The following is a 13,204-nucleotide window of genomic DNA, read 5'->3' as shown; positions in this document are numbered from 1 at the left end:
CTGCTTAATTGCTACACAACTGTCTTTCTGGGCAGCAGTTGGCTGAACTAGCTCCTCTGAGGAGGATTCAGTGTGATCTCTGCCCACAAGGTGGAGCAACTAAATAGCTTAAGAAAAAGCATAGTGAAATGGACAAACTCCAGCACCGCTTGCAAGAGAAAAGCTAGCAGCACATTTTCGGAAAAAAAAAAAGTTATGCATATTTGTGAACTTTCACTGAGGCTGAACAGTGCATGCTGTTGCTATGCCCATGAACAGCTTTAATGAAATCTTCAAAAACAGATATCTGCTAGGTTTATATTTTGAATGCTGAAGAAAATAATATTCAAATCCAAGATGAGCCTCAGGTGATGGGATGAAACATTTATTTCTTAATATCATATACAAGCGTGTTTATGATCATATGTGCAACAAAATCCTTCATGACTGCTCTAACGAGGTATTTTCTTGTTTTTAAATTCTTTGGTGTGTAGATTATGTGATTATTCAGCTACCTTTTTTAAATAATGGTTTCAACTGTTTGGAAACATACCAAGTTTGTGTTTGCATGTGTGCATTTCATGAAACTGAGAAAACGGAGACAGTCTTTTTTATTTGAAAAAAACAAAAACAAAAAAAACCAGTACAGGAGGAATGAATGATCTGTCTGCTCATCCTGGAGCACCTGACAAAACACAGATAAACGTTTCAAAAGCATTCTGCACTGACACAGCTCTGTTCTCCCTGAAGTCCATGGCAGTTTCCCCAGTTGATTTCAATGGGAATGGAATAAAGCCAAGTGCTTTTGAAAATCTCACCCCATGCAGCAAAATTAGCTTTTCATGCATGTACAGCACAGCCTACTTTCACTGCAAACATTGTGTTAACAGACTGTAGCCAGGTCTACAAATAGAACCTAGATCCTCTGTTTTCCAAGCAAGGTGTAATCTAATAGCCCTCACCACCTCCCAGGCAAGTCACTCAAGTCCTTTATATGCTGTGGTTACTCCAACCGAAAACATGTGGTAATATTTTGCACTTTCCTAGTGTTTTGCTGTCAGAGAATCCCACCGTGCTTTACAGAGGAGATAGCTTTTGGGAGCTTGTTCACATTTTCAGTTAATCAGCTTTACCACCTGAGAAGCAGATTTATGCATATTTTCCACTAGATAGCTCAAACATTGATAAATTCAGGGAGGGCAGTTCTGCCAGTTTCCAGGGGTCCCTTTGGCTTCATCTCCTTTGTTCTGTACAAAAACTCTCTCTTTTAAAGATGGGCAACAACTGGGGATGTAACAGGGAATGGAAGGAGGGAAAGAGAGCACTACCAAAGAAAGGCTGAGGCAGCGGTTTATACATTTAAACACTGAGACTGAACTTAATGCAACCTGTTTAGAATTCTTGGAAAGAGAAAAGCAGGAAAGATGAATCCCAAAAACTCAAGAGAGGACAAAAGGAACAGCTTTGTCAAAAGCAGGCTGAACAAAGGAAGACCCAGTTCCCAAGGCAGAGGAGAGCAGTGAAACTTCAGTGCTGCTGGGTCTGCTTCTTGAGCACCACGGGTGCAAACCCACAGTCTGTGGGACATAGGACTGTGCTATATTCAGCATGTGAGGCCCAATCCTGGTGCACAGGTCCAGGCAGTGACAGCACATTCATCTGGCCTGCAGGGCACCACTGATTCAGACCAGTGTTTTTCAATTAGACTGCTGCAAGATCCTGTTGTGAGTGCTACACAATATTAACATCATTTTTTGTGCAAACACTTACATGCGATTTACAAGATAAACCCTGAGATTTCAAATCAGAATCCCTATTGTGAAAAACATTCTGACTTGTGGACTTTCTCCGTTCTTTGCAACAGAAGAACTGCTTTACTATTTTTCTGTAGTCGAAAAACAAATGAAAGCTAAAAGCTGGCATTTTTGAGGGACGTCCAGAGACTAACAAGGTTGAGAGCCATTGATCTAGATGAGGAGTTGGCAACCCCCAGTATATGCTAGACTCCAGAGTGTGGCATGCAAAGGCATTTTGCTTCGCATGTGCAGCTTGGGGCAGACAGTGGGAAAGGGGCCGGAGCTGCGCTACCACAACAAGGATCAGGCCCCGCATGGCTCCCTAGCCATCTGCCCAGAGGTGTGCATGCAACGGCTTCCAGCAACAAGCCAGATCAGGGCTCCACAGACCTTGGTGCAACCGCTTGCAGCCTCCCCACAACCTGCTATGAGCAGCCCAGGCTCCATGGTGGGTGGCAGAGCCATGCCCAGAGCCAAGCTACTGCACTGAGGTCTGCGAAGCCTTGGCCTGGCTTGTTGCTGGTGCACACACACCTCTGGGCAGACAGTGGGAAAGAGGTCATGGCTACACTGCCACAACAAAGATCAGGCCCCTCGCAGTCCCCTACCATCTACCCTGGCACACCAACATCTTACAAGTTGAGGTTGGGGTGTTTTTGGTATTCTGGCCAAAAATGCTGCCTACCCCAGATCTAGACCATGTCTTACGCAGCTCTGTAGTGATGTCACGTGAGATGGCTGAGTTCCCTCACTGAAAAACTAAAAAACTAATATCCAGCAAAAAATTCTTCTTTACTACAATGAGTCTTCCTCATCAGAAGGTACAAGTCAAAGGATCCCAAAAACCTATTCCTTCCTTGACATCAAGTTATGCGTGTTTGATGGTGGACGCAAAATGATGACTTGCAGATTAATTTCTGAAGGGTATAGGGAGATGATTGTTTTGACTTAATTGAGAAGGAAGGATTGATTGGAAAAGAGTGTGCAAGGCATTGCCCAAACAGACCAGACTTCTCTCACTTTTTAACCCCTTAGTATATACCTTCTCCTTTATTTGATGGGAAGGAACAAGTCCATTACAGCACATAGCTCTGGGGTCTGAGGCATCCTTAAACATTTCAGGTATTTCCTGAAAAGACCAGCACAGATTCTGCTCAGCAATGAGCACCATAAGAAGGTTCCACATATAAACATTAAAAAGACTCTCTATAGTGATGACCATCTTTCAGGCTGGTGTGGTGCCCTGGGATGCCATAAGGTGTGCAAATACCAGGCTTGCGCAAAGCAGCATGTATTCGCTTTAGATTTGGCCGATTCATAGGACAGTGATTCGACTTGGAGATTAGAATCACTGTCCCATTTCAATTTGGCTGAATCGGATCCGAAAGATTCAGTGCCACTTTAGAGATTAGGCCATAGACTAAATAGGCAGCTGACACAGCTGCCTCCAGCTGGTAAGTCTGTTTGGGTTGGAAAAGGGGGAGGAAAGGGGCATGGGGGAGGGAGGGATTGGGGCTGGAACAAGCTGCCCAGCCAGGGCAGGGGGGTACGTTACTTGAGGAGGGGGGCAGAGGGTGACAAGATGTGGGACCCGCAGCATGGGAAGTGGGGCTCTTTCTTGCTGCCAGTTGCCCAGCCGGTGTGGGAGAGGGAAGCCCAATGCGGGCGTGGCAGGCAGAAGGGAGCAAGCCGCAGCAGGCCATAGCCCCCGCTCCCAGCGCTGCCATGCCCATGACTGCTGGGAATAGGGGCTCTGTTTTGCTGCCACTTGCCAACTGGCATGGGGGGGAAGGGGAGAGCGCAGGCACAGCAGCGCTGGGAGTGGGGGATATGTCTTGCCACTGACTGCCCCCTTCTGCCCGGAGCAAGCCGTGCCTGCATTGCACCCCCCCAACCTGGGCCAGCATCAGCAGGGCAGAGCCCCCACACCCAGTGCTGCCGCACTCACATCCTGCACCTCCCTCCCCGAGTAACATGTCCTCCTGCCCTGGCTGGGCAATTTGTCCCAGCCTCAATCCCTCCCGCCCCCACACCTCTTCCCTCCCCCAACTCCAACAGACTTACCAGCTAATGAGTTTAATGAGGTTCAGAACCACTGTTCTACAATGACTTCCATTTCTCAATTCCATTCCCTACACCTTTTAATTAATCAACTACCCATGCAAGTAATTAGACTACTCCTTTCAGACTTCAGTCAGTAATCCTGAGAACTTCAATTACCATTTTTCAGATTCCTTTCCAATACTTACATTCCAAGTGAAGTGCTGTTTTTATCTTTGGACACTGTGTAACCAAATCTGTGAGGTCCTGAATTAAGGAGCTATGACTAACATTTTTCATCTCATTTGTAAGTGCTTACATTCAGGTCTCTAAATTTTTGATCAATTGATACCAATTTACCAGCTAATGGATCAATTTTCTCCTCCAAGTTCTTAAGCAGGTTTCCCTTTTGATTTTTTCAGAGATTGCAATGCCAGCAAAACCTTTTCAAGGTTACTGTCCTATTTGCTTCACTAGACTCTATAAATTAGGTAAAGGTAGCCCTGCACCTAGGACAAAAAGTCTTTTGATTGGGATGCACTTTCCATGCCAAGTCTAAGTGACAGAAAGCTGGAGAGACCAGTATAAAACTGCCTTCTAAATCTGTCCCAAGAGCTGTTTTTGTTCATGTTTTAGAAAGCATTCTATTTTTTTAAATGAATTAAAAAAAAACCCGGAATAGAAATGCTGCACTAGTGTAACTAGATTAATTTTAAATAGATCTCATTGACCAGGTGAAAACTCCTAACACAGGTGGAATTTCACTGGTTCAAACCCCTACTAGTTCATGATTTAGTTTAGTTCATGTTGGCAACTTACTGAATTAAACTAAAACAATTTAAGTAAGGACTAAAACTGATTTAAGTGCATCTGCTTTATTGATTTGTGCTGGTTTATCTAGATTGCTTTAAAATCAATTTAGTTTCACTGGTGAAACATTTCTACTATAGACAAGGGCTTAGTGCAGTGGGGTTTAACACTATTTACCTACATTTGAAAAGTGCTTCAAGATCCTTTGACCTGCTCTATGCTTAAAAATTTTGCAAACAGATCCATGTTAGTCAGAGGCCTGATTTATTCTCCCTCTTGGATGACATACCTGTGACTGACAAAAGCCCTAGGGTAAATGCATTATACAAGCAAGAAAGGCCCTTTGTCAGGATAGTCTGTTCAGGGAACTGGCTTAAAGAACCCTTTTGCAGCTTTGTCTAAGCTGCGCCTGCATGACTGGGGCTTCCTGATATACTCTACCAGTCTGGCTTCTCTAAACACAGACGTGGTTAGAAAAGGGAACCATTCAAACGGATGCACAACTGATTTTACTCTTCTTAGCCTTGCCAGGAAAGGGCAAGCCTGGAAGTGGATCCCTTCCTGGGATATCCTTAGGCATCTCACCTACTTCCTACTTTTGGCCCAGCACTGAGCATCGGCCTTTGGCCCAGCAATCTTTCACAGAAAAGGTAAACTTTTAAGGCTATTTTAGACTACTTTGGCCAAACTCAGTGTTAACTAAAAGGCTTTACCAGGTAACACTGACCATGCTAACAGGACTCATTTTATTTCTATGCAGCATCTTTGCTTGGTTAGTTTTACATTACAAAAATTTATACTTTAGTATAAATATAAGTGTAACACACCTTTTAAGGGTATCCCTTTTAGAGCAGCAGTAAGACTAGTAGTTGTTTTACAAGGACAACATAAATTAAGTATGAATGCGATTAACAACGACACCTTTCAGTTAGAACTTCAGATACAGAAAAGCCATTATAGTATTTTAGCCTAATAAATTAACTGTAAATTAGCTATTCAGACCATTACATTTTCAACTAATATAATTTAGGACTGTAGTGTAATATATAGCTTTATTTGTAGAACTAATTCTACTGAGCAACAGTGAATAACTGTAATATTGAAAGGCTATTTCAGTGATATTTGCATACGCTTGCCAAAGTACAAATATATTTTATTATTTGGTTTCATTTCTCCACTTTTGATTCCTATCTTAGCATCACTGTTGATTCCTTTTCACTTAATATCTTTCCTGGTTCTCTGGTGCTAGTCCAACTTTGCCTTCAATAATCCTACCAGGCACATTAAACATGGCTCTGCCTTTATCTGTCAGTGCTTTTATGATGCTCATCACCATAGAATGCAAGCACTTCACAAGATTAAAAGTGAAATATTTGACTCCCTTTATTTCTTATTCACCAATCAGACAGTAAGTTTTTATCCACTAGAATGTTCCTGGAAAAATCAAGAACACAAGTCCTAACATGAATTGCTATTGGAAAATACCTGCATGATGGAAAGTAACTCTGGGTAACTGAGACGTTTTATTTATTCACACAAGAAAGTTAATGAGGAATTATAAAAAACAAACATTCATAAAAATCAAGAAAAAATTCCAAACACTGAAACAAACACAGCCTGAAAGTAGATTTATTTCAAAATAAAATCACAGCTTTTTTTTCAAACAAATTTTAGATCATCCACTCACAGAACAGGAGCAGTACCATTGAAAATGGATGGCTAGTTTCACAAGGGGAGTAACAGACCACAAGTAGCAAATCCTCATGCCAACCCGGTCACTCAAGATCTAGTGTAAATAATTCATACAGCTGTTTTTCATCTAAAATATTCTGAGTTTTAATCCAATCACAGCAAAAAGATGGCTCTTCTTCATTAGGTTATAGTTATACCAGTCAAAGAATACCAGTGTACTATACAGGAAAAGGTATGCTTTGTTTGGGATAGTAAGACCCTCCAAAAATGAAAAAAGGGGGTTAACTATGCTAGTATAACCGTATCCAACCAGGATTTCTGCAGTTGCAGCTAGACTGGCCAAGGATCACATGTCTTCATACCTCTACCTGATGTAGCTATGCCAACAGAAGTCTGTAGACTATTCATTTCCTGGAACTATGGGCACTGAGAGAAGTAATATTTTCAGCCCCCCGAAAAGTGCTCTATAGCTGTGACATGACACAAGTGCATAGCTGCAGAGTGGTTTAAAGTGCCCGATCATGTGACAAATGAACCCTTATTACACAGGGCTCAGCTGAAAACACTCCAAAGCAGAGTGCCTTCATTAACTGCTGCTAGTGCTTGCCCGGGGAAGAGGGCTGGGCTCATGTAATCCAGCCCTGCCCCTGGTGCTATCTTCAGACCAAGCTCCTTCCTCTCCCTTCTCCTCCTCCCATCCTGAAGACAGCACTGGAACTGGGAGGGTTATGGGGCAGGGCTAGGGGAGAGAAGCTGCAGACACGCAACTGGCTCCAATGTAGAGCTCAATCCACTAAGCACCCTGACCCAACAGAGAACATCTGTAACTCATGGCACTTCCCGTAAAGCGCTATGAGTTACAGTGGGGAGCTGCATGTCTGTCAGCACTCTAAGTGAAGAGTCTGACAGTGGCTACTCTCCTGCAGACCTCTCTCTATCTGGAACAGTCTTTTCTGTGTCTCTTCCATTAATGTACTCTATACACAATCCTATCATATTTCCCAATGGATCACAAGGCCTGGGATAACGGAAAGACCCTTGCAAACTTTAAACCAAACAACCGTAAACGTGAAGCACCTCAGAAAATCATGAAACAGAAAATAAGGCAGGGTATGACCTGGACTTTGAAATAATCAGGTCCTCAAATCACCAAGGTTTTAGAGGCTAAAAGATGCTCATTACACTGAAACAGGAAACAAAGCAGCAGCCAGAGCACATCATGGAGCACAGGGGTCAGCCTGTTCATGTAAGAAACAGTACTTAACCTACAGGCAGCTGTGTTTGGCTCTAGTGAGCTTTCTAAGTGGACTTCAGGTATAGCTTTTATAGACCACAGTACAGTAATCCAGCCCTGATGTGATAAAACCACAGGGTTGGGAATATCCATTATCAGGAAGGAAAGGTCACAATGCCCCTTCCAAGTGAATTCAGGAACAAAGCATGCTTCACTATGGGTTCCTCTACACGTGCAAGTATAGGGGTGATGGGATCCAATGCGCAATCCACACAACTGCACCTCCACATGTAACATGCCAGGAGGCATGATTGTGTGGAGTGCACATTAGATCCTATTGTGCTTTACTGCCTGTGCTCCCCATTCACTGGCAAAAAACAAAACAAAAAGAACACAGCTGTCATAATCTCCCGGCTTCAGGGGTGCATGAAAACCCTGAGGCTGGGAGATGGCAGCTGCCACGATCTCCCAGCTGCAGCAGTACATGAAACTCCTTGAGGCAGGGAGATTACAGCAACCGCGGCTGGGGGACTGGGGCAGCTGTGTCTTCCAGCCTTGGGGACTCCATGTGCCCCTGGATCTGACAGATCGCAGCCATACCCCATGGCTGCCAGGACCCAGCTGGGTTCCAGCACCAGAAGGTATGCTGAAGGGACCCAATGTCCAAAGCTGTGGGACTCTGGATTCTAGCAGCTTCAGGGTGTGGTAGGGACCCAGAATCAGCAGCAGCTGTGTTGAGTCCTTCAGTTGCAGGACTCCTAGCCCTGGCTGGGCATGGTGCAATCCAATGGCAGGGGGGACCCTGCTACACATGCAAATTAAAGCTAGATAGCATCCAGTTATAAAGTTAGTACATATTTTTGATGTCTTAACTTTAGAGCTGATTGGAGCTTTTTATGGCATGATAGGTACTTTGCATGTGTAGCTGATCTCAAGCTAACTATACTGTGTAGAGGGCCTATCACTCCTACCTTTATATTCCCAAATAGTCACACTTCCATTGTAATCTTCAACACAGCACATGGCCCCATATCATCCTAATCTTACATCCTGCTTTCTTCAAGCCTGAAACAAGGGGTTTTGACTCTATGATCATTAGGTGACAATGTCTCATCAACACCTTTAAGAGTGCTTTTCATGACTCAAACTTTTCATGATATACACATCTTTCTGATAGCATTGGGAGGGACTTGGCAGATGTGGCGGACTTTTTCCAAAATTGACATAGCTATGTCAAACTTACAGCCTCTGTAGCAGATTGTGAATTACACAATGGTATATATAATCCCAAAGCATGCAAAATTTGGCTGACCGTGTGGTAAGCACAAAAATAAGACTAGAACTTATCTGGATGTTTATAAGAACAGTCAAACTAGAACTTGTCTAAGGTATACATTAGGTGTGAATTTAAACTAACAAATTACACCAGTATAACCCTGCATGTAGATAGACCTATTCTGGCATAAGTGACTTTTTCAGCATAGTTCAAGTGACTTTGGAAAAGGTTTAAAGGTAAACCAAAATAAGCTTCTTATTCTGGAATAGCAAAAGTCATACAACAAATTATACCACTAAAGCTGCACTAGTTTACTTATATTGGTAGAAGTTTCCTTTGGATACAGGCCTTCAGTCTTCTCTCCCACCTGTTCTGATTTGAAAAAAATATCTAATTTTTTAATATTACAGTAAAACACCAGTCTGATAATGCCCTTCATTCAAATTGTAATCACTGCAGCCCTGAAATAACGAAGAAATAAAAAGTGGTACACGCAAAAAAACCCCCAAACCCACAAGAAAGTTATACTTGAGATTTATATACATAAAAGCAAGAGAATTCAAAAGTGTGGTTCTTACAACTGTAACCTAACTATATGGCACATATCTTGCATGTTTCCACTCACATCTCTCCATTCAGTTGCAGCAATGAAGATGAACTTTCTCTTCCATTCCTCAAGGGAATCATGTGCGTTTATTAGCACCTATTGTGCTGATCTGCAACATTATTGTACATTGTTTTATTGTTGTTTTTATTCACCGTCTTGTTTTTTTTAAAAAGGGTGAAATAATAGGGCAATGAATATTTATATCAGCTCAGATCTGTAGGACTCTTCCTTTAAGCATTACAAGATATTGAAAAATATAATGGTGACTAGAGGACACAGTGATAGTCCTCACTTAATAGGTCTTTGCCTATTAATTTTCAGTTATCCCAGTGATCCCAATGGTTCTCAACCTTAACTAGATTCAAGGTACTCTTAAAAAATATCAGCTTTTACTTATTTCTTGACTATAATTTAAAAAAAAAAAAAAAGAGAGAGAGCTGTTTTTCTGTTGCAGAGAACTCAGAAAGACCACAACAGGTCAGAATGTTTTGACACTGGATGCTTATCTGCCATCTCTGCATTCATTTTGTTAATCTTGTGCAGGTGTTTGTACACCTAAGATTGCTAATAGTGCACAGAACCATTGAACCATATTAATGTCACTTTGTCCAACAACACAAACTAGACTTTTTCAATATTCTATTAAGCTTGATTTTGCAGTTTAGATTTCTGTTAAAGAACAGTATCATCACATCTAGTGGATAAAATATGCTATTGAAACAAAACAAAGAGAGACAAGGAAATATCAACTATAATGTAACCTGCCCTGTTTTGTTTCATTTTTTAAATTTCAGTGTTTGTTTTAATTATTTTTTTACCAAAATCATGATGGAGCTACCTGGATGAGTATTTTCTCACCAATGTAAGAAGCTACTGTGGCCCTATATTTTCTACACCCTCTCAAAAAAATGTATGATTAAATAACCATTACATTTATGTAATACATGTTGAATTCCTATGCCTACCATCTCTTTCTCCTAGAAAGGTTTATTGTAATATGGTCATATTATTGTCTAATGTCTATATAACTGCTTTATATATACCTTGCACTGACAAAAGAATGGACTCTGGTCCCAGTCCTACAAATGGCACCGCACAGGATTCTTATGCCTACAGTGAAGCCTACCAAAGTCAAAGGAACCCTAACAGGGTCCACCGCAAGGAGTCACCTGCAGGATTCGGGTCTAAAAGATTTTGGGGTTATTCTACTGTGACCTGTGATTTATAAACCTTTGACAACCTGAAAAAAAACTGAGATAAGAAATATATATTCAAATGAGAGCTCTTCAGCTACATGCAATCCCAGCTAGACTTTAGCTAAAAAAGAACTGTTCACTATGCAGGCTGTGTTTGGTCTTTAGGAGGTTCACAACACTGCAACATTTATAGCAGATATCAAATGTTAAGAGAAAAGACTAAGAGCTATTCTGATTCTTATAAAAATTTCCCCTAAATTGTCATAGAATAAATCAAAACAAATTATATAGTTACACAAATAGTCAAGTCTTTGATCTAAAACATTAGCAGCACACTTCAAATAAGTGAGAATTATGTAAAACTGCTTCTCACAAAGCACTTCTGAAGTAAGTGGGATCCATCAGTTAATTGTGAGAGCAATGAAACTGGTTCCAAACATTATGTTTAAAATAAACCATGGCAAGTTTTGCTTCCCTTTGTATTGTTGGTTCTAACATAATTAGGTAAACTGAACCCAACATATTTTCTTTAATTGATGCACAATAAAGCTTAATCTTAAGAGAAACAAAATATTCAACAGTTAAAACTGTGGTTTTGACGCTGTTTGCAAACACAGCATCTGATGCTGCAAAACCACTCAACGCCAACATCCATAACCTCTTGAAATCGTCCTTTCTTGAGTTTGTATTATTAAATATCATTAAGGAAACACAGCTAATTTTTATGGACAATTAAGCACTGTACTGAAATATTCCCAGAAGAGCAGGGGTTTGCTCATTAGCTAATTTATCATCCCACTGTACAATTCCTCTTACAACCAGGACCCATTTTAAAGCAGCATACCTTTTGTTTATATTGCCTTCCAAACAGACTTGAGTGCAAAGTCCAGGGCACTGAGCAGCCTCGGTGAACTCTACGATGTGGTGCACAGCACAGAAAGAAGTAATAGCTGGCTGCTTACAAAGAACAAACTGGAGGAGGCTTGCTTCTTTTTTTCACAGGGCTTCAAACACAAACTTTATGGCGATAAGAGAGGGATGTGTAAGTGCAGACAGGGCTGGAGCCTTAGACGATCCGGAATTGCCTTCGCCTAGTATTGCAAAGCTCAGGGACTGTGGCTTAGGCAGGAGTTTCTAACCCTGAAATTAAGCGCAGGAGCGGAGCACACGCCCATCGGCTCTGCCTGGAGAGGAAACAATGGGAGAGCCCCGCCGCGTCTGGCTAGCCATCACCGCCGCCGCCACAGGACCCGGCCCCGCGCGGACGCGAACCCGGGACCACGGATGACGATTGTTTCCGTGTGTACTCACCAAACAAGGTTAGAGCCATCTCCGAAGTGCTGCCCGGCCCCGGCTCGCGGCGGGGCTGGCGCTGCACGGGCTCGGGCTCATCGGCTCACGGGGAAACCCTGCAGTAAAAGTTGGCCAGGGAGAGTGCTGGAGCCGCTCGCTGCCGCACCGAGCCGCTGGGTCCCCGGGCCGCCGCGCTGGGCAGGGCACGGGCAGCGGGCTCGGCGGCGGCGGGGATGCATGCGCGGCTGATCGACGGCGCTGCCCGCCCTGCCTCCTCCCTCCCCCCATCCCTCCCCCGCGCTCACCGCAGCCCGCAGCCTGGCGGAGCCATCTTGCCTCGCCACATGACCAGCTCCTGCCTCCCGGGGTTCCCATAGCAACGGGACATTGGTGTGCAACCCCGGGGGCTCTCGGCTGGTGTCGCCGCGCCGGGCCGGGCGGGGGCATCGCCCTCCCGCGGGATCCCGGGGCAAGAGCGGCACAGCGCAGGGTGCCAGCCACGGGTGGGGAGGGGCATCACCCCTTGGAAACGAGCAGGTATTTTTCTCCAGTTTAAAACCAAAGAGAAGCTTTACTAGTCGGCGAGGGCCCTGGGTTGTATTACCCCCGTTTAAGCTGGAAGCAAAAGCACGTGTCACTTAACGGGGATAAGCTGCAAGCAGGCTGCGGGGCTGCGACTCCCGCGAGCAGACAACAGAAGGGCAGGACAAAGGTGGAAGAGCGTCGCACAGAAGCGGCCCGGCCTTCACACCTGGGAAAGGAGGAGTCTCGCTAAGAAGGCGTCAGGTTGGTTATAAATAGGCCATGAAGTTAATTGACTCCCTCAGCTGCTGCCACTGCCAGGACCTTGGGTTTAAACTTTGGGTGCAGCAGCAATGAAAGGGAGATGCAAATATCTTATTAGTACACCCCTGTCCTGGATCCAGGGAAGGTGGGGGAAAGCCAGTCTGGAGGGTGAGCCAGGCACAGTGCTATCAGGGTGGCTCGAGAGGTGCACCCCTGATGTAAAAATCGCGGTTTGTTTCTCGGGAGGCGAAAAAAACCTTCAGCCACAGACACACTCTATTAGCAACACAAAAGGTATATATTTGCAAATAGGGTCAGAGAGAGAGACAAAAGATCAAACACTCTGCTGCCCCGGAGGGAAACTGCCCAGCTGGCTTTATCCCCTCTCTCCTGACCACGGGTGCAGAAGGAGGAACTTTTACAACTCATTTCCGATTCATACAAACATGTATGTGAATACGTCAAATCATGCGTCGCATGTGTATTATAATTAAC

General features: G+C 43.7%; 1 protein-coding gene across 3 annotated transcripts in view; it reads right to left on the bottom strand.

Annotated features, from left to right (window-relative positions):
• CHN1 (chimerin 1) overlaps positions 1-12,166 on the bottom strand; it is a 156,655-nt gene extending 144,489 nt beyond the window's left edge. The window contains exons 1-2 of one of the 3 annotated variants that reach the window (XM_090045431.1): positions 11,942-12,164; positions 11,475-11,814 (exon numbers count right to left, since the gene is read on the bottom strand). Coding sequence is in view for 1 of the 3 variants with exons in the window: in XM_090045429.1 (XP_089901555.1) it covers positions 11,942-11,960 (19 nt within the window). In the remaining 2 variants the exon portion in view is untranslated. Of the gene's footprint in view, positions 1-11,474; positions 11,815-11,941 lie in introns of all 3 variants that reach the window. The other 2 variants (XM_090045430.1, XM_090045429.1) reach the window with 2 other exon arrangements.
• Positions 12,167-13,204: the final 1,038 nt, after the last annotated feature.

The sequence above is a fragment of the Crocodylus siamensis genome, chromosome 4 (genome assembly GCF_052110815.1).
Source record: "Crocodylus siamensis isolate JL-2025a chromosome 4, ASM5211081v1, whole genome shotgun sequence".
Taxonomy (NCBI): Eukaryota; Metazoa; Chordata; order Crocodylia; family Crocodylidae; genus Crocodylus; species Crocodylus siamensis.
Note: the sequence above shows the minus strand (reverse complement) of the source record. Positions and strands in the feature narration are given on the sequence as shown.